The sequence below is a fragment of the Dermacentor albipictus genome, chromosome 6 (assembly GCF_038994185.2).
Source record: "Dermacentor albipictus isolate Rhodes 1998 colony chromosome 6, USDA_Dalb.pri_finalv2, whole genome shotgun sequence".
NCBI lineage: Eukaryota > Metazoa > Arthropoda > Arachnida > Ixodida > Ixodidae > Dermacentor > Dermacentor albipictus.
The window spans coordinates 17,176,184-17,203,052 of NC_091826.1; the positions used below are offsets into that span (position 1 = coordinate 17,176,184).

The 26,869-nt window shown below is 47.4% G+C and overlaps 2 protein-coding genes across 10 annotated transcripts in view; one reads left to right on the forward strand and one right to left on the reverse strand.

The window, feature by feature from the left end:
• LOC135914426 (ATP-binding cassette sub-family C member 3-like) overlaps positions 1 to 26,869 on the forward strand; it is a 211,213-nt gene that overhangs the window by 12,070 nt on the left and 172,274 nt on the right. The gene's annotated exons all lie outside the window — the stretch shown is intronic.
• LOC135914458 (NLR family CARD domain-containing protein 3-like) lies at positions 130 to 4,230 on the reverse strand. 4 transcript variants are annotated; one of them, XM_070540027.1, is made up of 3 exons: positions 4,008 to 4,230; positions 3,142 to 3,264; positions 130 to 2,842 (listed from the first exon to the last, which is right to left on the reverse strand). In XM_070540027.1, the coding sequence occupies exon 3, from the start codon at positions 2,827 to 2,829 to the stop codon at positions 685 to 687; it is 2,145 nt and encodes a 714-aa protein (XP_070396128.1). In that variant the 5' UTR covers positions 2,830 to 2,842; positions 3,142 to 3,264; positions 4,008 to 4,230; the 3' UTR covers positions 130 to 684. The 4 variants fall into 4 exon arrangements, with proteins under 4 accessions (XP_070396128.1, XP_065303393.2, XP_070396127.1 ...); XM_065447321.2 differs by having other exon boundaries at positions 3,999 to 4,230; XM_070540026.1 differs by lacking the exon at positions 3,142 to 3,264.

Here is a 26,869-nt window from a genome sequence, read left to right on the forward strand (position 1 = left end):
AATATCGCCCAAGTGATTCCGGTGTACGGCTAACGAAACAAATAAAAGTGTACAGAAATAATATTAACCAGCACCAATTTGTCTGCAAAACTCGATAACACACCCAGCTGCAAAAGTCGAAAGCATCACTCGCCGTATCAACGGATTTTTTAATTTTCTTTATTCGCCACTTACTCAGTGCCCTTACAGGGGTCGCGTGGTTATTTCTTTAAGAATAAATAGAAACTGCAGTTCGGTTGTGGACTAGAAACGAAAACACGCATGACAGCCGTAGGGTTTTTGGTTACCGTAAACGTAACTTTTTTCCGAGATGTTGAAGCTTGATGGCACATTGAAAGAATGTCTTTAATCTCAGAAGATGGTCTGAGGCGATCGTGGCGAGAAGGGAAAGAACACATTAAGACAGATCTTCATTTTCACAGTTCAGCTTCGTCGGCAAAGAGCACAGCGTGCGTCGTGTCCCACGAAGTTACAGCCAGTCTCCAAATGAACCCGCACTGTTTGGCGATATCGCGATTCCTAGCTCACCACTAGCCAACCATAAATTACAGTGAGCTGTGGTTGGCTAGGCTAACTTCTATATACATAATCGTTGGGGCGCCACGCATCCATTTGTTCTATAATGACATTACTAATCTACCAATCTATTGCGAGGCGACAAGTGGGTAAAATCTAGCGGAATGTTTATACACAATGACTGTTTACACAAACTGGAGCCGTAGGCCGACCGCAGTCTTCGTCTACTTTGTGTAAGCGACTCGTAACAACATCTTCAGAGGCTTGACTATTGAGGCGGCGCACTGCTTCTAGCACCAAACACCGGCACTCCTCGCGCGTCTTGCCCGAAACGTCAGCGACTGTATCGAGAAGCGATTCGGTGGCCGAAAGAAGGCGAAGGGCTCGTGCCGACAGCTCATCCCTAGCAGCGCCCAGGACACATTCGACTGCTCTGTTCAGAAGTGATCTGTTCCTGTTCAGGGCGCTCACTATTGGGTACATGTCGTTTCTCACGTAGTGGCGCTCAAATTCCAGAGTGAGGAACACGAAGTTGTCCTCCAGCGCACGGGCGAACAAAGTAGGCGCCTTGCTGGGGAGAGAGTCATCCCTGAACTTCAGACGGTGTAGAGTTCGGTTGGCGAGCAGGAGGGCCTCAATAGCCTTGACATCCAAGTGGGCGCGGAGCTCCTGGTGGAACTCGGCCTCGCAGACGGTCTTATTTCGGGCGAGACCGTTAATAACCGCAGCTGAGAACACGTAGTTACAATGGGACGGACGCACAATCAGCTTTTTGAGGGAATGCGTGGTCTCCAGAAAAGAGACGACCGCTTCGGTGCAGTCTGCACCCACTGCGCGCGGACACTCGATGACCAGTTCCACGAGAGACGCACTACTGGCGCGCGCTGCGGAAAACCACTGCACAATGCCCGAGCAGTTCGCGGCGTTGTTCCAGCCAATGGACGGTCGGGAAAAGCGGTGCCCTTCACAGGGTAGACACGCAGCCCATTCCTCAAGTCCGCGGCCGTTCCACGAAACGTGCAAGCGAGCGAACACATCAGCTGTAAGGGGCGATGTCGGGGCCCACTCTTCGGGGATGTCGACGTTGCCGAGTTCTACGCATTCGATCGTGCTGTTCCGTGAAATCGCTTCTATAAACTTCGGCACGACACCAGCGGTCAATCGGTTTTGTGAGATGTCGAGTCGCCTTATGCTTGAACTTTGCTCCAGTGTCTTCGCCAGCGCTCGCGCCCCGAGGTCGCTGATCTGGTTCGTAGAAAGCGAAACCTCTTCGAGCGCATTGTTGTGCCGCAGCACTTCAGCTATGACCATCGCACAGCTGTTAGAAAGGTAGGCGTCAGTAAGTTTGAGGCACTTGAGCACCCTGTTCTCCCGAAGTGCTTGAAGCCCGTCCCACATTGTAGAACGCGTAAAGTCTATCGAATAGTCGAGCGACAGCTCGTGTAGCCCTTCGTTGTGCTTCAGGCAGGCAAGGATAATACCGACCACGTCATCCTCCACGAACTTCAGAAACAGTCTCCGTAGCGTTCTGTTGCGCTTCAAGGCGGCTGCTAGCGCGACTGCACTGGACCGAGAGAACTGCGTGAAACCGGTGAGCTCGAGAGAGGTCAGGCTTTGGCAGGAGCTGACGCCAGACAACAGTTTCCGTGTGACACTCGCTGACATTTCGCTGCACAGGTGCAGGCGCCGCAGGTTGCTCCTGGCAATGTCATCGGCGATGCACTCTGCTGCGACGTGGTCCAGTTTCAGCGACGTCAAATCTAAGCAATTCAACGCAGGCGACAGTTTTCCCAGGGCGCAAGCCAGAACCCTGCACTGACGGATTTCCCGCCAGGACTCCGTCATGTCGTTAGGGTCGCCTGCGACCTCTACGATGCCTCGGCTGGCATGGATTGCGCTGGCGAGCAGCGAAGGAAAGTGCCACAGGGGAACAGCCGTGACGCCCAGAAGAAGTCGCTTGATGCAGCTGTGATGCGCGAGCAGCCAGTACACAAGGAGGCCGCCGTCCTGAAAAGAGGCGTCCGTACGTACCGTGTCCACATCGGCAGCGTCAAGGCTGCCCAGCGTGAACGCACCGGGTACATGTTCCACGACCTGCATGGAGATTTTCCAGAGGACTTCGTTCACAGCGGGCAGGTGGCGCTTTAACCAGCACTTGGTTTTGCCGAGGGTGTCGCTGCAGGGCGCTTGTAGGTCCACGCCACGGGATTTCAACTTTCCGAGTAAACTTCCGACCCTGTGCAACAGCCGCTCTGAATCCAAGGACTTGATTGCACTTTCCATGCCGCCGACCCCTGTGGGCGCAGGTTCCATGTCATCGGCTAGTCTGAAATGAGAATTGGCCTGCAGTGCTTTATGCCGTCTATATAAGCGAAGGTGACGTTTATGCCGACGTGAGCCCTGAAAGCCGGCACGAACAAATCCAGCAGCCGGCCAGTCCAAGATGGGTGATGAGGATGAGAGACACTTCTTTCACACAACGGAAGTTCATAGAATCAGACGCCTTGCTGTACGTTTCTAACCATATCACATTAAGAAAGCGTAGCACGCGACTGGATGGCGTATCCAGAAATTTTACCGATCTGTGCGCCTCTGTAGTAAAGTGCAGTTTTGAAGTCAGCTTACCTTTTTCTTTTTGCATTTATTTCAGTTCAGCTGCGATACCCGTAAATTAACGGGGTTGCTCCAACTCATCGGAGATTTTGAGATCAGGGGACGCAAGAGGCCTGACGCTATCCGCTTGAGCACCTAAAAACGCAAGCAGACGTTTGGTTCCGGGATACGCCAAGGTGCCTTAATCTAAAGCTGTCGTTATATTGTGCCATACCTCCACCCACAAAATTTTACAGAATACAAGATCTGAGATGAAGCTAAATATCTGCGCAGCCTTGCAACGCAGCCTAGTATTCGCATTTACAGACAGGCTGCTCGGGAATTGAAAGTTTTCTAAGAACCCGTGGTCCATAATCTTTTGTGGTTGACTGTACGCCTTGTTACCACAAAGATTCGGGAAACGTTCTTTGACGCATTCAAACACTCGCACGCGTTTTAAACTGCGCGCGTGTGCTGTTGACACGCGGCGACAGCTTGGCTGCCCTTTTTCCGCTGGGATACTGAGGCCTTCTGCTTTCTGGTCAAGTGAAGGACATAATTTTCATAAGGAAATATAACGCCAGCCTAGAATAATAATCCAACAGCGCTGCACGACTGTTGACAATGCCGACAAATGTAAGGTGACTGTAATTCAAGTGTCTAAGTGTAAAGTAACGCAAAGTGACTACACGGTCGCAGGGAAAGCACTCGTTGCGCACAACGTTAGCTACAAGCATGTGGCGCATTAACGGGCTGCCACCACGTAGAGGAGGCCGAACTAACAGTTTTGACGGCAATGGTTGTCGCGAGTAGCACTAGGAATTCTTGAAAAAAGCAATTCGCGCACGGGGATGATCATGAAAAGCAAGAACACCGATACGATCACTTACGACACATACACGACGAAACTACTGTTGCAGGCCAAGCTGGAACTTGATGCCCAACAATACGCAGCAGTCCTATCCACGACTGCGAGGTGCAGGCAGATGGTGCACACATGTCTAGCGCTCGGCTTCCCACAGGATGTACTAAGCAGACTGCGCAGCCGTTTCGCGGAGGTGCTGCAACACTACTGCAACGCCTGCAGCACGCCCTCACAGCTCGATGAATCAGCGAGGGAAAACCCAGTACTCCGCATAATTAGGTGCCGTCCCATGCCGTGACCGTAGAATGGTGGCGCCATCTTTTGGAAATAACGGAAACAATAAAGTTGTCCTAATGGCCTTCGAGATTACGTGCGCACGGTATCGGAATCTGTGCTCTCCGAAAGGTGTCCAAATGTGCGTCTTAAAAACAGTTCTCTAATCTTTGAAGGCGACGGCCGTATGAAAGTGTCGTTGCAACGTGTGGCGAGCTCGTCTGAGAGACGTAGAATGATGTGGTATTTGAACAGCTGTGGTTTCTAACAGCCAATTGCAACGATGTTCCATGCAGGGAATTCAGCATTGTATGGGTACCTTTATATAAAAATTTACATGAGAAGGTAAACAGGCGTGTGTCATTGCTGAGAAACTTTATTGTGATGAACTGTAAGAAATGATGTTCCTTGGAAAAACAGCAACAAATATCACATTTTGCAACAGATCTGCTTGTTGGCAGGCTCGCTATCACATATCATAGCCAAGTATTATAGATAAATATCATAGCTAAGTATGCTCACATAGCGGCTCTAAATGAAAGAGGAAAACATCCCATTCGATCGTTTTCACAGCGCTAGTTCAGTAAACAAGTAGCTACTCTATATAAAACACCTATAGGGTAGTGCGAATACCGATTATTCAGAATCGAATGTCAATCCAATCGAGAGAGTGGAGAAAAAAAAAAGGAAACACGAATATCGAATCGAATATATCTGAAAATTTAACACTCTTTAATGCTTCCAAATTTCGTGCAAGAAACACACTGCTGCATATGCTCAGAAAGCTGATCATATTACTTAACGATAATTTTGCTAGCTATTACTCAATTCGGTACCTATGAATCGAGATGTATATTATGCTCTAGTCTTATTAAAGGGAACACCAAATTCTTATGCGAGCACTGATGACTCAGTTTTTTTATCGATAGAATGTCTGTCAAATAGGATCAAGTGCTTTTCTCCCCTCTGAAGTTGAAGAAATGTCAAAGCTGTTCTAAACAATGTGGTTTTCGCTTTAGTAGTGGGCTATGCTGTGCTTAATGGTAACCTTTTATTGCATAGAAAGTTGTGCTTTCCAGTTTTCTTCCAGAAAGCAGGGGTGTTTTTCCATCGTTATGGCATCTGGTTTCTATCGGTTAATTATCGTCAGCTAGTAATAGGGCCAATCTGCGCGACGGACAAAAGTGGGGAATACGCGTGACGTCACTCGGCACCGCCTCGCTTGGTCATCGACTTCGCAGGACTCGACCGCTGTGGGCGCCGACGGTAGAGAGTTCCCGAATTGGGAGGCCCACGACAAGTCATAATGGGCCGCCAACCGTCACGCGGAGCTTGTCGCTAATGTTCCTCCGGCTGGCTCATCAGTGATCAGTCCCGGGGTCACGTGCACGGGTTTGATTAATGACGGCCGTTGAAGCGGCGTTCGGCTCCGCGGTCGCACAGCAGGCAAATACCGCGAGCTCACGTGCAGAGTTTGCCTCTGTGCGAACTGCGCTAATCTGCGTGCGTGGACACTGAACTCGCGCATCCGATACGGTAAGCGTGCACGCCCACGAGCGATAAGATATCCACACATGCTTCCGTGCTTTTCACACCCGCTACTGCTGTTGTTCGAGTACACCATTAATCGTTTCCATCAGTCCCTGCCGATCTGGTCGAACCCCGTGCCGATAGATGTCGCTCGTCGCGAGAACGTTGCGCGTGACAAGGCATCGACCGCGGCTGGGTCATTTAGCGTGGGTGCCGATAAGAAGAAAAAAAAAAAGAAACGAATATTCGAGAAATCGAATACTATATATTTTCGATTCGCGAATCGAATTATGCGAACGTTCGCTTTTCGATTCGAAATCGAATATTTGGGTTCGCCCTGATTACAACTGTTGGATTTGTACAATAAAAAGGGGACTGCGAAATACCCAGAATATGCTTTTTCGATAAACGATCACCTTTTCAGCTAAACGTGCAAAAAAATCTGCCAGGTCTAAAAAGAACCCTCTCAAATGCCACCACTAAAGAAGAGCGGGTACGAACACGGGAACGCATAATTAATTGTTTAATTGCTGTGCGTTCTTTGTAAAGATTCCCTCTTTCTAATATTACTCGGCCAGCCTACACCGACGCCTGCGAAATGCAACACTGCATGCATATGTCGCCTGAATTAAAACAACTGTTTTCTTTCGCATTTCTTTTTTTTTTTTTTTTGCAATCTCCGCACATCTGTTGCGTGACGCTGTGTCGCTCTCTAGTAGGGGTGTGCGAATATTCGAAACTTTCCAAAAACGAATCGCATATTCGTTATTTGAAATATTTCAAAATATTCGAAATGTATTCGATGAATATCCGCCTTTAAGAATAGTGTGCTATTCGATTCGAACACCGAATCGAATAGTCACTATTCTTAAATGCGGATATTTATCGAATACGTTTCGAATATTTCAAAACGTCAACCGCGCCCAACTAAACATATAACTTGTGGAGAAGTACGGACAGGCCGCCATTGGAATCTGAACCTGGCAACGTTTAACGCTGGAACGTTATCTAGTGAGGCGAGTCTAGCAGTGCTATTGGAGGAATTAGAGGGCAGTAAATGGGATATAATAGGGCTCAGTGAAGTCAGGAGGATTAAGAAGCATATACAGTGCTGAAAAGCGGGCACGTCCTGTGCTACCGGGGCTTAGCGGAGAGACGAGAACTAGGAGTCGGATTCCTGATAATTAAGGATATAGCTGGTAACATACAGGAAGTCTATAGCATTAAAGAGAGGGTGGCAGGTCTTGTTGTGTAACTTAATAAGAGGTACAAAATGAAGGTCGTACAGGTCTACGCCCCTGCATCCAGTCATAATGACCAGGCAGTCGAAAGCTTCTATGAAGATGTGAAATCGGCGATAGGTAAAGTGAAAACGAAATACACTATACTGTTGGGCGACTTCAATGCCAGGGTAGGCAAGGAACAGGCTGGAGACAAGTCAGTTGTAGAATATGGCATGGGCTTTAGGAATAGCAGGGGAGAGTTATTAGTAGAGTTTGCTGAACAGAAAAATATGCGGATAATGAATACCTTCTTCCGCAAGCGGGATAGGCGAAAGTGGACGTGGAGGAGCCAGAATGGCGAGATTAGAAATGAAATAGACTTCATACTCTGTTCTAGCTTTGGCATCATACAAGATGTGGACGGGCTCGGCAAGGTGCGCTGCAGTGACCATAGGATCGTAAGAACTCGAATTAGCCGAGACTTGAGGAGGGAACGGGAGAAACTGGTACATAAAAAGCCGATCAATGAGTTAGCGGTAAGAGGGAAAACGGAGGAATTCCGGATCAACCTACAGAACAAGTATTCGGCTTTAACTCAGGAAGTGGACCTTAGTGTTGAAGTAATGAACGACAGTCTTATGGGCATCATTAAGGAGTGTGCAATAGAAGTAGGTGGTAACTCCGTCAGACAGCATACCAGTAAGCTATCGCAGGAGACGAAAGATCTGATAAAGAAACGCCAATGTATGAAAGACTCTAACCCTACAGCTAGAATAGAACTGGCAGAACTTTCGAAGTTAATCAACAAGCGTAAGACAGCTGACATAAGGAAGTATAATATGGATAGAATTGAACGTGCTCTCAGGAACGGAGGAAGCCTAAAAGCAGTGAAGAAGAAACTAGGAATTGGCAAGAATCAGATGTATGCGTTAAGAGACAAAGCCGGCAATATCATTACAAATACGGATGAGCTAGTTCAAGTGGCTGAGGAGTTCTATAGAGATTTGTACAGTACCAGTGGCACCCACGATGACAATGGAAGAGAGAATAGCCTAGAGGAATTTGAAATCCCAGAAGTAACGCTGGAAGAAGTAAAGAAAGCCTTGCGAGCCATGCAAAGGGGGAAGGCAGCTGGGGAGGATCAGGTAATAGCAGATTTGTTAAAGGATGGTGGGCAGATTGTTCTGGAGAAACTGGTCACCCTCTGTACGCAATGCCTCATGACGTCGAGCGTACCGGAATCTTGGAAGAATGCTAGCATAATCCTAATGAATAAGAAAGAGGACGCCATAGACTTGAAAAATTATAGACCGATCAGCTTACTGTCCGTTGCCTAGAAAGTATTTACTAAGGTAATCGCAAATAGAATGAGGAACACCTTTGACTTCCGTCAACCAAAGGACCAGGCAGGATTCTGTAAAGGCAACTCAACAATAGACCGTATTCACGCTATCAATCAGGTGATAGAAGAATGTGCGGAATATAACCAACCTTTATATATAGCTTTCATTGATTACGAGAAAGCATTTGATTCAGTCGAAACCTCAGCAGTCATGGAGGCATTACGGAATCAGGGTGTAGACGAGCCGTATGTAAAAATACTGAGAGATATCTATAGCGGCTCCACAGCCAACGTAGTCCTCCATAAAGCAAGCAACAAAATCCCAATAAAGAAAGGCGTCAGGCAGGGAGATACGATCTCTCCAATGCTATTCACAGCGTGTTTACAGGAGGCATTCAGAGACCTCGATTGGGAAGAATTGGGGATAAAAGTTAATGGAGAACACCTTAGTAACTTGCGATTCGCTGATGATATTGCCTTGCTTAGTAACTCAGGGGACCAATTGCAATGCATGCTCACTGACCTGGAGAGGCAAAGCAGAAGAGTGGGTCTAAAAATTAATCTGCAGAAAACTAAAGTAATGTTTAACAGTCTCGGAAGACAACAGCAATTTACAATAGGCAGCGAGGCACTGTAAGTCGTAAAGAAATACATCTACTTATGGCAGGTAGTGACGGCGGATCCGGATCATGAGACGGAAATAATCAGAAGAATAAGAATGGGCTGGGGTGCGTTTGGCAGGCATTCTGATATCATGAACAGCAGGTTGCCATTATCCCTCAAGAGAAAAGTGTATAACAGCTGTGTCTTACCAGTACTCACGTATACGGGGCAGAAACCTGGAGGCTTACGAAAAGGGTTCTAATTAAATTAAGGACGACGCAACGAGCTATGGAAAGAAGAATAATCGTTGTAACGTTAAGGGAAAGAAAAGAGCAGATTGGGTGAGGGAAGAAACGCGAGTTACTGGTATCTTAGTTGAAATCAAGAAAAAGAAACGGGCATGGGCTGGATATGTAATGAGAAGGGAAGATAACCGATGGTCATTAAGGGTTACAATCTGGATTCCAAGGGAAGGGAAGCGTAGCAGAGGGCGGCAGAAAGTTAGGTGGGCGGATGAGATTAAGAAGTTTGCAGGGAGAACATGGCCACAATTAGTACATGACCGGCGTAGTTGGAGAAGTATGGGAGAGGCCTTTGCCCTGCAGTGGGTGTAACCAGGCTGATGATGATTATGATGGTAAATTTTTACCGCCGGGGCACAACATAGACATAAAACATGAGAACTTGCATTATGGCGCAGGCTGCGCCACTTAAGTAAGCGTGCTTTACTGGCTGTACAGAGATCATTCGCACTCTCTGAACAGCCCTGTGCATGCAAGGAAACTATTTGCTCTCTCGTGATACATCTTTGTTTTTGGTGAACAACGCTTCATAACGTACGATGTAATGGCAGAAACTTGGTAACCTTAAGAATACTGGATGGGAACGTCGTTTTATATTATCTGTGATATTGGCTATTCATTATTAGAAGGCTATTCGAAAACTATTCGATTCGATCCGCTTATGGCACTATTCGTTTCATATTCGATTAGGTCACAAAAATCTCTGTTACACACCCCTACCTGCTGTAGACTGCAGCGTCCTATAAACCGTAGTTGGTCTTATGGTGCTCAAGATTTCATAAACGCTGAAAAAGCCTTGCGCTTCAAATCCTGCGCCTAATTTACGGTTAGCTCTTCGTAACATATCCGTGAAGAATTCGTCAGGCCTCGGCGTAGCAAAGGCAACTTTTTTTCTTTTGTTGTTACGTGTTTTTAAAAGAAAACTAGGAATATAAGCCCTTAGATAACTATAGAAATAATACACTTAAAGGGATTAATAAAACGAAAACGTAAGAATTATAGAAAAAATCCTAGCACTCAGACTCTTTCCACCATTCAATAAAGGGACAGTGAAAAGAAGGCTACAGAGAGCTTTATTAGTACAACTCGTTTTATAATAGCAAAAACAATAGGCATAATTCTTACCACGAGAGGAACCCTAATTTATAAGCGAGAAAAGACGCAAGGATGAAAGACGGGCGACCGACGTCGTATTGAAATGCTCGTGCACAGCATGCCACGACGTGACAAACTTCGAAGGTGTCTTCTCGGACATAGTTAATATTATCGGTAAAGATGGAATACATGGCACTTAAAAGTAGCCCAGCCCATAGAGCTTCCTACAAAATTACTAGAGGGAACTCTGGCGCTGCAGTCGTTGTCCTACCATGGGAATGACGGGAAGTACATGGATTTGTCTGATCTTCGTGCTTATGGATTCAAACGTTCTTGTGGCTTTGTATATTACGCTATATAAATCTTATTGTCGTATATTTCAGCGCAATCTATATTCGTCGAAGTGCAGAAGACGCCGGGAACGCGTACAATTGCTATTAATTGCAACGATTGAGCTAATCTATGTGCCCAAATCGAAACGCGCCAAGCGTCTCTAGCGTCTCAAAGCACTGGCATGCCCGCGATAAGTTCATAAGTGCGTTTCATTCGCTTGTCGATACGTGCATCCGAGGCTTAATAGTTTCAGTATCAGGCTTCTGTACTAGAGTCCCTGTGTTCGAATCCTGCCGTCGGACAATTTTAATGATGTTTGTTTAATTATTTATTACGCAATAAACTGTTCAAAATGATGAGTTTACAAAGTCACAAAGCTGTTTGAAGCCAAAAGAACGAAGTTTAGGCAAATCCATGTACTTCCCATAATTCCCATGCTGGGACAACCGCTCCCATTGTAGCTCACGTAGACACTAGCGCCAGAGTTCCCTCTAGTAATTTTGTAGGAAACTCTATGACCCAGCCGATTGAGCGCTGCGTCCATTTCGCTTCGTCATTTTTGCACTCAAACGCACTGCGCGTCTCTGGAGATCCTCCATACCTCTACGTGCGACCCTCCCACCCGTTATCGATAGCGGGACACCACGACGGCGGTGGCAATACGTATCGAGCGTCGGTACAATTGCTGTCGCATAGAGATGGCTGCATTTTTTCGGTCGTTGTGTTGTGGTGGCCAGTACCACCTTAGGACAGCGTCGGGCTCTATTTTTTACAGCGATAGCGTTAAGGGCCCCGCGTCGCAGAAAATCTGGTGTCTCCGTCGGCGGAGTTGTCCGTGAGCGATAATTTCCGTGTCTATAGGTATATGCGTCTGCCACGTCTTGCTAAATGACATGTGGTACATGCGGGTTATATCGCCACACCACTCTATCACTAAAGTTCCTCATACCTTGTCTTACATTCCTGACAATATTATTCCTCGGAATTTTGAGATTGACAGCCCACAAACAAGTGCCAATAAACAAAACACTGATAGCGCATGCCTTTTATCTTAAATCTTCTTAGACTGAAATATTAATGGTGCGAAACAATAACAGAAACTTTTAAATTATGTAAGTTTTTTTCGGCGCCGCTATTCGCAACCTCCGGTATCAGCCCAGGCAAGAGGCCGCGTTTTTGTACAAGAAAACTCGCCTTCGTGCATAGCGTTCGCAGCCAGCGTTTCGCGGGAAACGTTACGGTTACATAAGCTGCAGTTTCGGGGATCTTTTAATGCTATCGTGTTCCCCGTTGCGGAATGGGAATCGGTGCCAATGACGTTTTGTGGCCGAGCACGCGCGATCGCAAGTGTATACGGCTTACGGCTGCGGCGGGCGTATTCCGATGTCGGCGGCATGCAGAAACTCCGCTACACTTCGACTTGAGTGACACGTCAAAGAGTCCCGGACAGTCAAAATCGAAATGTCAGCCCCTGTTTTCTTTACGGACTCTCTTATAGTTACTGAGCAGTAGTATTACGTCAGACTATAAATATTAGCATTAAATGAATATTCACGCGTGTTTTCGAAGTTGTCCGAGCACTAACACACGCTTTTAGTTCGTAAGAGGACGAAGTAAAGTAATGGTGGGAAAGATTTGCAAGATGATTTGAATCTGGCACACGAGTTTGGTCTCGGATCGGAGGACCTGCCGTCATAGACATCAGCAGTGTCGCAGCAGTCAATGCAGTCGCAGCAGCAGTGTCGCCGCGTCTGATGTTTTATTTTGAAAGTTCCTTTCACAACGATGTTACGTTGAGTAAATGATCGCTTCGACCGGCAGCGGCGACGCCAGCGTCCGCGGCCATCCTGTAGAAGCAGCTGCTACGATCGGAGAGCAGAGAGGCCGGCGTGTCGTACTCCCTCACTTTTCCGTCCTCCATGACGAGTATTCTGAAAGCAGCGACGGTATACCGTGTCTTCTTTGTTCGGACAAGCCCGCGGCAAATCAAGTGAGAACGCCCTCATCAAGAACTTACTCCGTTTCACATCACCTCACTAATCACCAAGAAAAAAGAATAAAGCGGTGTTGAGGTCGCCTACGTACAATTACATTCGTCTGCATTTACTAACCACAAGGTTTCGCGTTTACCGATGCTTTCTTTCTTTCTTTCTTTCTTTTTCTTTTGCTCAAAGTTTTCGACTCTGCATTTTCTAGCTTGGCTGGTTTTTTTGCTGTTGACGTGCAGTGAATTCGATTTACACACACACACACACACACACACACACACACACACACACACACACACACACACACACACACACACACACATATATATATATATATATATATATATATATATATATATATATATATATATATATATATATATATATATATATATTACATCAGAATTTTCAGGTATCATAGGACCCTCTTCGACAAACTATTGGCTTCGGCGTTGCGCTGACGAGCTACTGGTACCGGGTTCGGTCCCAGCTGTCGCGGCCGCATTTCGATGGGGGCAATATGCAGAACAAGGCTCGTGTATTCAGATTTAGGCGCACATAAACAAAACAAAACAAAACAAAACAAAAAATCTGAGTGGTCCAAATTAACCAGGAGTCCCGCACTACGGTGTGCTTCATAATCGAATCGTGCTCTCGGCACGCAATACTGCAGAATGTATCTTAACTTAAAAGGTATCAACAACGGCGTAGCATGCGCGACACTTTGGGCGTTACACGGTTAGAAGTTTACGGCGTGCTCATGAGCGCAATAACGCGGTAAGTGGTACTGCATACTCCACCGCATACCTGTCGTAGTCGAGCACGGTGTGTATCCGGTGTGCTATGGCGATCAGCGTGCTGTTCCCGAACGCCTCCCTGAGCGTCGCCTGGATGAGGCGGTCCGTGTCGCCGTCCATCTGCGAGGTGGCCTCGTCCAGCAGCAGCAACTTCGAGTCACGCAGCAGGGCACGGGCGAGGCACACCAGCTGCCGCTGACCGACGCTGCGAGAGGGGCAATATTGTCCCGCGCCACTCGTCTTACGTTTTTTTTTCTTTTTTCTTTTTATGCGAAGCATATTACTAGAGCTCAACCCAGCTCCTCAGGCGCGGCGGTGTCGCCTTCAATACCACGTGACACCGTGACGTCACGACAGAGGAGAAACGGGGCTCCAACTCGCGCCGTCGCTCGCGGCGTCGCGGCGGTATATAAGCAGCTGCGCTTGCCTCTGCTAGATCCTCACGAGGTGAGATGCCTCCTGGAGACAGAGCTGCTCGTTGGAATGAGAAGCGAAGGTTGCGGCGTGCTACAGAGACTGTTTCTAGGTGGCTTTGCTACGGCGCAGCGACTACGCGCCCCGCATCGGACGCGGTGAGCGTCGAGCAACGCAGCGTTCGGCGCGACAACGAAATGTGCGCCTGAGCAAGCGCCGCACGCCTGAGCCGACGCCGACGACACCGGCTTTTCTGCGACACGAGCTCCTTAACGCTGTCGCGTGAAAATAAAGGCTAGTATGCTTCGCATCCTGGGCTTAACCTTAGCTAAGCCACAGCCAGTTTTTTTACAGACGCTCGTTTTTAACCGAATTATCGCTGTCGTTGAGAGGAAGCTTTAGCTCGGGCTCAACTCCGACGCGGCCTATTCAAATACATGTAAAACGCAAACACGTTTTTCTGAGATAACCCCTAGATCTATTTTAATGAAATTTGTTCCATTTGAGAGACAAAGTTAAATTCTAGGGACTGTTGGAAGCGGAATTTCGATTTAGAGCTTGAACTTTGTGAAAAAGGTTTTCAAATATTCGACAGTTTGAAAAAAACAAAATAGAATCACGAAGTTTACAAATTCGTAGCTCTGCATCAAGAACAGATATCGCGGTTCTGTAAACGGCATCCATTACATCATTCAAAGCGGACAAATTCGATGTGTCATTTTACATCTTACGTGAATTTGTTACGTTGTTTACAATGGTTCTCCAAAAGCTTTATTTGCATATATTACAACATTTTTTATAATTATGTGTAACATATCAATTTTGTCCGCTTTAGATGTACTATTAGATGAAATTCACAGAATCGTATTATCGTGTTTCGTTGTTGAGTTACAGTGTTGTAAACTTGATAGTTTCGTCTTTTGAAAATTTTATATTTTTGCCAATTTTTAATAAAATATTGACGACCTAACTCAAAAATTCGGAACCAGCAGTCACTAGATTTTAAGTTTATATGTTTCCTTTATTTATTACATGCTACCGGCCTACCTTTGAGGCCTTAGGCACGAGTGGAGGAAGGGATGCAACGTAACACAAGCTCACTCACTACACAAAAGCAAAACGATAGCAAAAAAAAAAATTCAGATGTGGACACAAGCATCAGTGCGTACACGCCGAACGCAAAAAATAACTTTCGAGGAAGAAAGCGATAGACAACTTACGAAATAATGACACTCGTATTACATAAAAAGGGAACAGATGATAGAGCAGCCTGTGAAGCAATGGCATATCTTCCCTAATATAGCAGGATTGTCAAGCATTGGGTGGCGGTATAAATTACACATGTCCTGCAATCTGCCAACTTTTCCTTTTGCCTTCTTCGCGCATTCACTTTTTTACTGCTCTTGCCAGATCTGTCTTCCTGCGAAGGCTCGTTTCGATATCAACAACAAGCACACGTCACCACTCTCATTGACCAGCGATCAATCTGGTGTGTACATGGTGTGACGTGCATGAATAGCGGACGAACTTGACTAGCGGATGTGTGTAAATGTCTACGAATTCGACGACTGCGATTGACCGCTATCGCTGTGTTGGGGTTTGTTGATCTTCTTTTCTGGGCACAAGTTCAACGCCCGTTAAAGAGTTGGATACCAAAGAGGAAGCTTTAACTCAGGGGCTGCTATCTAAGTACATGAGAAAGCAGAAATAGTTTTTCGCGTCAACCGCTTCACAAAAGTCGAGGAGATTTATTGAACTTAAAAAAGTAAGGGTAGAATTCAGTGAATGTTGGAAGCAGAGTTTTTTTTTATTTAGGCCGTTGACATTTTATTAGGAAATTGTTGGAAATCACAAATTTTAAGAAAACGAACTATCGAGCTTGCAACTCAGTAACTCAGCAATGAAAAATGATGTCACAGTTCAATAAATTTCATCTAAGAATCCCTTTAAAGTGGACAAAATTGATGTGTTATACATGACTCTTCAACGCACCACTAACGTGTGAGTAGTACTTTTGCAATACTCTTGTAAATAGCATGCGCTAGTGTCACAATTTGTTTACTATAACACATTTTGACTGCCATGGATGTCCCAATGGATGCAATTTACAGAACTGCGATATCTCTTTGTGGCGCACAGTTACAGATTTCTAAACATCATTATATTACTTTCGAACTTAGCGATTTTTGGCAATTATTGTAAAAACATCAAGCATTAATGCACTAAACAAAAATGCCGTTTCAACAGGCGCTAGAATTAAATATTTATTTGTCTCTTAAATGTAACGAATGTCAATAAAAATGATGCTGAGCTGATTTCACAAAATCATTTCTGCTGTTTACATGCATTTCAACAAGCGGCATCGGAGTTCGGCTCGAGCTAAATCTTTCCTCCTAATAAAAGAAGTGTAGGCACCGAATTCTCAGCTGACGACCTTTCACTCTTGGGTAACAATCCGCAGCATCTAAGGGACCACGATAACGACCGGCATATGCAGGATCGTGTCCTCGGTAATGAAATATCGCGCAATTTCTATCGCACAGTTTCTCGTATCAGTATTTCAGCCAGCAGGGGTGAATTACCTTTGAATGGCATAAATGTTCGGTACCCGATGTTACGGAAGTCACGTGAACCAACAAAGAGTTGACGACCGAAAATTCACGCGTTCTTTGGTCAATTTCACGCATGCGCTCACGTTCCTCGGCGCCGCAGCTATGTGGAAGACGCGCAGTTGCGTCTCCCGGTCGTGTTTCAGCAAATACAAGTGCGGCAACTCAGGAAATGCGCCGCCACCGGCGTCTTTAACGCCACACCATTTTGCTCTCAACAATGACGCTTTCATGATGACTGGTGCGACGAATTCGGCGTAAAAGGAAGTCACATTTCCATCTCGTTTCCATTATTTCCATCAATATTTCCACCACCGTTCCACCACCGTTTATTTTATGCGCTGAATGTCTTGTGCTCTCGAATGGGAGCAAGAAGGGCGCAGACTCCTTGTCAGGCATCCAATTGCCTTTCGGTCGGCGCCCTAGGCAACTGTACCATACGTTGTCTGAAAAGATTCTTTGACTTTGACTTTGACATTCTATTTCTATATTTTAAAATCGAAATAAATTACATTTTATCTGTCTCCTGTCACTCATACATTGTCAAAGCGTTCCTCCTAAGCAGGCAAATCTTAAGCTATATTGATTTTAGCGTCTATATTTGGTGTCCATACTCCTTTAACTCACAATTTTTGCAGTATTTGATTCTTCACCTTCTATACAATGTGGCCATATGTGCGATTTATATTTGCTTCAAGCGGTGAGAATGAGAGAGCGCCCGCGCGGGGAGAGAAGCGAAGGCGAGAAGGAAGCCGAACACTCGTCCGCGAGTGCAGAGTCGATCAGGGTCCACTTAAGAAGCCTCAACGTCTTTTTCATGTCTGTCACGCAGCTGTTTCAAGCTTGAAAAGACGGCTGGTGTGCAATGTCCGCATCTAACCTACCGCGCACGGTGGCGGTCGAATAGGACGAACGGGACGAACTGCGCAAGCATTCGTAGCGCGAAATGCACCAGCGTTAAGATATACGCAGCCGATTGTATTTCCGGCGAGTGAAGCGGCTTGTAGCCCTGCACTTGTTCCCTGCACTGAAAGAAGTCGATGAGACAAAACATCAACAGGAATAGAGCCGGCTGCGACGACTCACCTGAGGTTCGTGCCCCCGTCAGCGGTCTCCATGTCCAGTCCGGCTGGGTGACCTTTGACCAAGGGTCCCAGGTGGACGTGGCGCAACGCCTGCCAGAGCTGGTCATCGGAGTGTGAGCCTGTCGGATCCAAGTTCATGCGCATCGTGCCTCGGACCAGGCTCGGGTCCTGTCGTATGTTTGCAGCACCACCGTGAATAAAGTACCACTAAAGTACCAATAACTACCGAGAGTAAAGTACCAATAAAGTACCGAGAGAGAGAGAGAGAGACAGACAGAAGAAAGGAGAAAGGCAGGGAGGCTAACCACACGGCATGATCGGGTTTGCTACGCTACGCTGGGGAGAGAGTGGAGGGGGAGGTAATGTGATAGCAAGGTAGAGATAAAGAAAGAAAAGAGCATAGGCATGGATGCAAGGAAATAACATGGTGGTTAACCAGACATAGTCCTGCATCTCTACCCAGTTCTACTGTGTGTTAGGAGACGCACTCAGAAAAAAAAGAAAGAAAGGAGCCATATGAGCGATGAGCTATAGCGCAAACCTCGTAAACTCCCAGTAATGCTCTTTGCGAACAAAACCAACAGCTTCGTCGGTTCCAGCGTCACCTGCGGAATGACTGTGATGGCCCGGCGCAGCCTTTTCAGAGGAACTTCGGCAATGTCGACGCCGTCGATGAGGATGCGTCCTTGAGACGCTTTAAGAATGCGCAAAAGGGCAAGTACGAGAGAGGACTTTCCGGCCCCCGTCCTTCCAACGACGCCCACCTGAAAATAAAGTGCAGATGACGATGTTGTTCAAGCTCCCGAATAGCCAAGGTATAGTTGGCGCCAGTGGCTCTGTCAAAATTATCTGGTAGGAGGGAGATCGGAGGGGGAAGAGGGCTGGGCAGATCGCATACTAACACGCAAATTTCGCAGGAGCGGGGAGGGGGGACACGTGCCTGTTCTGCCACTCGGTGGATACGCCACTGTTTGGCACGTGTTGTCCTTGTCCCTCTCTTATTCCGCGCTGTATCACAAAGGAAGCAGCCCGGCAGTATCTATTAGCGCAGTTCATTTTATTGTCTCGCTTAACTACGCGCATCCTTAGTTATCATCAATTTCTCTGCCTCCATGAAAACACATCATCGTAATTTTTGATGTCGTTACATAATTCTACCACCTGCGCATGTATCTCTGTATAAAACCGCTCTAATTTAGATCAAGTTTACCTCAAAACTATACGCAACGAAGTAACCAACATTTTTCACAACGCGTGATCGTTATTGCGATTGTTCTGTCTCTGCAGCCACAAAAAATAAACGCTCTCACAATATATGCATTCTTTTTCTTTTCTTTTTGTTACAGCAAAGCTATTAGCCTCTGGTTATTCGGGATTTTTCTTGTGGCGTGCTCACCCCAAAAAAATAATAATAAAGAAATAAAAAATAAAAATATCGCAGCATAGGAAAGGGGCTTGTGTTTCAGTTTGTAGTCTGTAGGTTATATGGAAGTCGTGCTCTGCGAATTTTCTGACACATTTCACTTCGAGAAATTCAATTACTTCAGTAACGCACTTGTATTAAGCGGGGAACCCAAAAGCAAACCGCAGCTGGACGGCTCTGTGTTTGAATTTCCGTCTAAGAGATTTCTGTTTTCTCGCATATTCGTATAACGATCGGAAGCGATCATGTGTGCAGCTTGCGTGTAAGTCATACTTTACGCATTTTCTGACGCAGTCTACTTTTGAACATTCATTTAGTTCAATAAGGCACTTAGCGGAGGGCCTAGAAGAATGAGGATGTATGCTGCACTTCCGCACACGTGCGCGCACACGTGACGGACGTCGCTTGCTGTGGTGGCGTTTGCGTAACGTCGTCTATCGTCCTCACCAGCTTCGCTGTACATCCGCTCTCAAAGGATAAAATGGAGGCGGATATTTTTCTTTTATGCGAAGCATATTACGAGAGCTCAACCCAGCTCCTCAGGCGCGGCGGTGTCGCCTTGAATACCACGTGACACCGTGACGTCACGACAGAGGAGAAGTGGCTTTGGCTCAACTCTTGCAAGATGGGCTGGGTGGGAATCGAACCAGGGTCTCCGGAGTGTGAGACGGAGACGCTACCACTGAGCCACGAGTATTTTTTTTTTCTTTATTGCCTGTTTGCAGCACAAACCAAGAACACATTCAAACGCTAAAACATGTCAACCACACTTTGGCTAACATTATATATTAAAATCGCTTCAGCTTGATCAGTTCATCAAGAATAGCCACCCACTCGGGAGGCTCACTTTGGGCACGATATATTTCCCGAATATGTACGGTGCTTCAAAGCGGTACAAAAGCGCCTCTAGTGAATGCGGTGTTGCCTTAGAAACGAGCTGTTTCTAAGGCTCAGGCGTGCGTCGCTTGCTCAGGCGCACATTTCGTTGCCGCGCCGAACGCTGCGTTGCTCGACGCTCACCGCGTCCAATGCGGGGCGTCCAAGGCGAAGCAGAGTAACGCATGAGTTGTTTCTTCGTCTAGCCGAACCAAATATAGCCAAGCAACAGCAGTTCACCAGGCTAAACAGTGGTTCAACAACTAAAATAAAGGCTAGTATGCTTCGCATCCTGGGCTTAACCTTACCTAAGCCACAGCCATTTTTTTTTCTCTCGCAAGTATGCGTCGCGCGTTAGTGTGTCGTTTCGTTGACATTGCTATCATTCGTACAAATTCTAATTCTTTTCAACAATGAATTGAATCGAATTCTGGGGATTCACGTGTCAAAACTACTATTCGATCGTGAGGCACGCTGTAGTGGGGGACTCCAGATTACGTTTGACCACTATGGATCTTTAATGTGCCCCCATTGCACGGGACATGGGCGTTTTTGCATTTCACCCCCACCGAAATGCGGCCGGGATTCGATCCCGTGACCTCGTGCTTAGCAGCGCGACGCCATAGCCGCTAAGCCACTGCGGTGGGTAACTCAGTGAAGACGAGCAGCCGCCAAGATGCCGATTCACGCGGTTTCACTTACGCTGAGCTTAAGGTTGTCGTTCCACGCATGCATAGTGGAACCAATGAAAGTTTATGTGGAACAACATGCTTCACACGCAAGAGTGCCCCCCCCCCTCCCCCTTTCTTTTGCTTTATTGCTGCGTTATCTATGCTGAAGACGTGGCTTTAAGTGGATCTGTATATTGCAACCACGAGATGTCTCCACTTGCTTTCTTTTATTCCATACAAAATTTCGCGCCATCCAGTCGCCATCTTGACTTCATTAAACTACCTGACCTACAAGACTACGCTTTCGCTTTCGGGTACCTACGACTTGGATCTCAACAGAATGCAAGAGCTAGCAGACCAAGCGCTTGCCTTCTGCGTAGGCTGCACCGTGAAAGTGACGCCGTTGAGAACGTTCGGTGCGATGCCAGGTCGGTACGAAGCGGAGTACTCCTGGAACGTGACTCCACCTTCCGACGGCCAGTCCTCGGACAAAGCCCGGCAGCCCAAATCCTGTTGTTCTCCTCCAGGGGTCCCGTCGACGTCAGCCTGCGCGTGCGAACCGAAAGCCGCAACGAGACTACTTTTCGCGACACTTTATGTGTCGAAGTGCGACAACCAGAGGAATGTAAACGACGATGCACCTCAGGCGGCAGCTCCGTGTACTCCAGACAACGCTCGAAGGACACCATTATCTGAAGTGTGCCGAACAGCATCAGGCAAAGGCTCACCAGCGCCAGCGGAATCTGTAAAAGTGTTGGTTTGAAAGCACTGTATATAAGACTCGTTATTCCTTTCTGCTTTACATATTGTTTTAATGAAGTGAGAAGTTGCGCATGAGCGACAAAGGTCAGGGAAAAATAAAAACAAAAACAAAATTCCTATTCGAGTTTTTTTGCAGTGAGTCTGCGGTTTTTCTCATGAGCTGCCAAAAATATGTAGGATGTGGTTCATCAGACCTCTTTACTTACAAGCGTGTTAGTGTGAACTATGGCCACAAATGTTGGTAACAACTTTCTGGTGCCGCTCAAGGGAGGTTATGCGTGCATTAGGCAGCGCACTCGAAAAATAAAGTCTCAAGGCCTAGCCTCAGCGTGATGAAGACGCATGAACGGTTGTGAAATTTCAGGGATGGTCATATTCATCTGCGGTACAAAGACAAGAAGTTATGTAATTACATAGCCTTGGCAGGGACTCACATTTCTGACAATAGTCCTTTTTTGGTTTGTTTTTCCTTTCCCGGAAGTCGAATATTTGGGGAAATACACTACGATTCTTAGCGAAATCATTGCTCCACGAAGGGTTAAGGAAAGTGTCCATTTCTAACGTACTGCGAAAAAGAGAGACATTTCTTTTTGTACGTTAGTTTGTCCTTCGACGTCAATACTTCTCTACATGCAATTGCAATATCCTGTCTCCCAGATAAAGTGTTAAATAAGTAGAAGAAGCGTAGTATAGGAAAGCCCGGGTCGTGTTCATAGAAGGTGGTCTGCCTCTCGCAGTGGGCGCAGAGCAGGACGGGCAGCTCGAAGCGGCGTTCATGTTAACTGACTGTGAGGTGGTGTCGCAGCCGCACTCACGCGGATTCCTCTTTGTGTCGCTGTCCCATCTCACAGAGGTGTGACTCTTACACGGGACTCTTACACGCTTAAGGACGAAAATCGCTACCAAAGGTGCTACATATGTATGAGACGGCGCGGGCGTTTGTAAGCATATGCTCCAAATTTGGAAAGTTTGTAGGCTTTCGCATTGTGTTGGAAAGTTGGCACACTTTTCTCTTGTGTAGGTGGTATGGGCATGTTGTGTTGTTTAGTTATTTCCGTTCGCTGTTTTGTGTCACACTGTGGTTACAAGACGGGCGTTTAACAAAGGTTGACGTTGGGCTTGTTGAATATGACGCCGTAATAGATACTTAGCGCTGGAAACAGCGGAGACGAAAAGAAAGCACGCAGGGCGAGCGTGTCCTTCATTTTCGTTCCCGAATTCTCCAGCTCTTGGCACATGGTGCGCGCTCGAAGCATCGAGTTCGCTGCCACGTGGTATTCGGAGGCACGCGAGGACCATCCTGCGCATCCGAAAGCGTCCTGTGCAACGAAGCGAGCGCAGACTGGCAGGGCAGGCGAGTTGACATTGTCACGCCACCTGTGACTCCATCTCTGTGACATATCCCTTTCCCGAGAAGTAAGTCTCCCGACTCCACGCCTATTTCGCTGTCTTGTCGCGATTCTCTTCACCCACAATGGCCGCTCAATGGCTGTGGTGTTCGGCCACCGAGCCCGATGTCGAGAGTTCGAATCCTAATATCGGTGGGGCGCATTCTCGCGGTCGCAGAATACAAAAATCCCGGCACACTTGTGAACGTAGTGGAGTCGATGTCCGTCAAGATTAACCTGAATCTCTCAACTAATCGATCGCTAATTGTACATATTTTACTCTGGCTCAATAACTCATGTCAGTCGACCGTTCCCACGTTTATTCTGAAGTAGTCAAGAAGTCAATCGGGGGACGTATATCAGCCAAGCTCCTCCTGATACTCTCCGTAAGCGGCAGTCACAAGTAAAGCGAGCCGCTTTTGTTCAAACTACCGCAAGTTCGTGGACTGTCACGGCGCGGCAGACGACAAACCAATGTCTGCAACGAAGCTCACGGCAGTGCCCCTCATGTTAGCTCAACTCGCTCGAGGGAAGACGTCAGAGCTTGACTCCCTGGAAACCAGCCCAGCAATCGCATCCATCGCAACGAGGTCGGGAAAGCGCTGTCGTCGACTGCACGTTTTATGGACTTGCTGCTGCTGCGCGGCCATGCGTATGCCATCGTTTGTTTTCTCTTGAACTCTGTTAAGTCGCACACCGTTAAGCGTGTTTTGTGTACTTTTAATTTCTATAATTACTGTTAACTGTTCGTTGTACTTATTTTGTATTCATCATTGATCTAGATTAAGTGCATGCGTGTTAGTCTTCTCGTGTTTCGTTTAAATTATGTGCCGTTGTCAGTAGATAAATGTTTTTTTTTCCTTTCTTTCTCCCGACTCTGACCCCTTCACTGTGTGCGCTTGAGTACAGAACGACCACCCGGCTTGTATACTCCGTCGACGACTTCGCGTCGACGGCAAACGGGTGCCAAGCCGAGACATGGACGCTACGGGAAAACATGTGGCGAGTCACTCATCCTTCTGCTGTGTGACTCAGTAACACTCACGACCCTCTCTCAAATGGTGCGCTCACCGACGTGGCTGAACTGAGGGTGAGTCCCAAGCTGCTGGGGTCGGGCGCCGCCGTGCTGCCCACGGTGCTGAGCAGCATCGCTGCGAGCACGACCACGAACCCACCCGCGGCCGTGACGGTCCGCGTGAGGCGGTAGCAGGCGGCGTAGGACGAATAACCGCGCAGGCACATGTCGTCCAGGCGGTAGAAGTGCCGCCGGAACCTCTCCAGGACGCCGTACGCCCGCACGCTGCTCAGCGCCTCCAGGGTCTCGGTCATGTGCTGCAGCAGCTTCGAGGTGGACACGCTGTCGTAGAAGCGCGAACTGTGCGACGCGCTCACGGCCATGATCTGCGAGGTTCGGAATAAAAACTGTTACAGCGCAAACACGTGCAACCACAAAGTATAAGGTACAGGACACAAGCGCTGTGTCCTGTCCCTTATACTTTGTGGTTGCATGTGTTTGCGCAGTAACAGTTTTTATGTCAAGTATGCACCAAATCGCCCAGAAAGAAGTTTTAAGGAGGTTCGGAAAGTCGGGAGCAAGCGGCAGCGTACTGCTGCTTTTAAGGCGCCCCCGACGAGTATTTCCACGTTGTAAAACCGCGGTGCGCACAGCACCTGGTCGTGACCATTGCAGCTAAACCATCCGCACAGAAGAGAGCCTGTACTCGCAGCTTCTATCAGCATAAATTCATACGGTAACAGTTCCGAAACTGTTCCAGTACATCGTCGAGTTTCTAGGCTCACCGGCATTTGCGACTGTGGCCTAATTCTGACTTCAAAACGCACACTTATATGTCTGCACTCCGTGCTTAAAGACCACCTCCAAAACGAATAAACATCCCTCTTCCATGTAGTTAGGCGTAACAGGCGTTCTGATCTGTGGCGTACCTTTATGCTAACGGCACTTCGCCTTGAAGGTTAGCCGCAGAAAACGCACACAGACATAGGGAACGAAAATGACTGTACGCACCCTTTAATTCGTTGCTCTTTGTCCGTATTCACCGCGCCTGAATTTCAAATCTTAAATCTTTACCAACTAACCAGACTTTCTGTAGTTCTTGTGAATACGTTGTACTTGAGACAGCCGCAGAAGACTATACCCCATGGGAGCGTGCATTCGAGTGTACTTCCCCAAAAGAAGCGTTCGTCAAAGCTGGCTTTCCCACGTTTAAAGAGATTCTGTGGAGTTAAGCCTTTGAGTGATTCATATTATTTTACGAGATATTGTCAGTATACTTGAAGCATTTACGTGTGCGTGTCCAACCGGCAACATTAACTCGACAAGCGTTATCCCTAAATAAAAAGCCGAAAATTCCGCATCCAACCTAACTTCACAGGACAAATGTGCATGAATCATTACGCAATTTAGTTTGACCTGCTTATAAGCTTTGCGCACGCGAACGCGAGATTTCTACGGGCATTATGCGCGGCACTTGGAAAACAATGTTAGTTTCAGGTGCGCAAAATATAGGCTGGGGCGCCATCTATACGAAATATACCATCGCAAGCAAACATTAGCAATATATTGCCTCTAAAATCTGGCAGTGCCCGTGGCTTGCCGCACCCGCCGCCATGTCTTGGAAGCAATGTACAGCCTCAGCCCCCATCATTAAGCTTAAAGCTTCTAAAAATCAAGAACGAATTTCGGAAACAGCGACGAATGGTCACGAATACCTTGCTGTCGATGTATCATGATACAAATTTAAAGCGAATACTACCACCAGTTGGGAATTAATAGGCCGAAGTCTGCACAATGGCGACTTCATAGATTCGGAGCAGACGACACCGATTTCGGCCGGTGGCGCTATGTGCTCGCAAGAGCCGCACATATGGCTCTTTGACGTACGTAGGGCGCTCAGCGCAACTGCATGGATTTGGAGTGTGAACGTGAAACGCGAGAGGTTCTCTACGTTGTGCGCAGGTGATGATGTACAATGTTTACGTGTGCGCAGTTCCTACGCACGTGAACAACATACGCAATAACGGGTGGGGACAGAGTTACAGAAGTGCATCGGCGGATAATGGAGAGAGAGAGAGAGAAGACAAGGAGGAGGAGGAGTAAATAAAGAGAGAAGGCAGGGATGTTAACGAGAAATGCGTCTTGTTGGTTACCCTATTCTGGGGGACGGGATAGAGGGAATAGAAAGATGAGATAGAGGGAGGCGAGGGAGAGGGTAAAGATGAATGCCAAAGAATGAAATTAACCGGACGGATGTCTAGCTGGCTACCCTGCACAGTGTAAAGCTAGAGTGTAGCTGTCCTAGTAAAGGGGATGATGACTTGAAGGAAAGAACTCAAAGGCAAAATGAGAGGGAGTTCACGCTCACACTTGTATGCACATGCAGTAGACACAGCCCTAAGCGTCTTATCAGGTCATCTTGACGATGGAGGCCCAGGACTTTTGCCTCTGTAAAGGGTCGACTGTCAGGTTGGCTGAGCACACTCTGAGGCTGACATTGGACTGGTTGGACGTCGAAGCGGGTGCACTGGCTGACGAGGTGAATTGATTGTCTCCTCGCAGTTCACGCTTGGCTGAAACGCCTTCGCGGGGTGGTTGGGCCTCGTGCGGTTGGACTTGCACATGGTATCATGTTCGTACTTAACATGTCGCTGCTACGATTACCGTATCAGCCCACTCGCATTGTGACACTAAACTGTTGTACCGCTAGACTGGGCGTAGACTTCGAAAATTCTTACTCATTCCTCATTAGAACAGCTGGCGGATGATATAAAGAGGTGCTAGGGCAGTAAGGCGCGCTATTTGCTTGCTAGGGCTCGCACTCGTATTTGCATAGAAAAAATAGAGAAGACATGCACAGATAGAAAGGGCCGAAATCAACGAGACGAGCGCTGGCGGAAGATGACGAAATGTTGCTCACAAAACCCTTCACGGTGAGCACGGCCACAACTGCAGTGACCACTACCACCAGGGGCGCCTGCGTGGCAACCACCGCGACGCTGGCGACTGTGATCAGCGACCCCTGGACGCACTGCTTGCCACAAACAAACGATTCGGCGTCCATGATGTCCAGGTCACCGGCGAACCGGTTCAGCACTCGGCCCCTGGGCGACGCGTCGAAGAAAGACACCGGACTGTGAAGAACACCTTCCAGCATGGCGTGGTGC

Bases quoted from the DNA above. Each gene is read 5' to 3' on its own strand.
- LOC135914458 (XM_070540026.1), bottom strand. From the start codon at position 2,829: ATGGAACCTGCGCCCACAGGGGTCGGCGGCATGGAAAGTGCAATCAAG.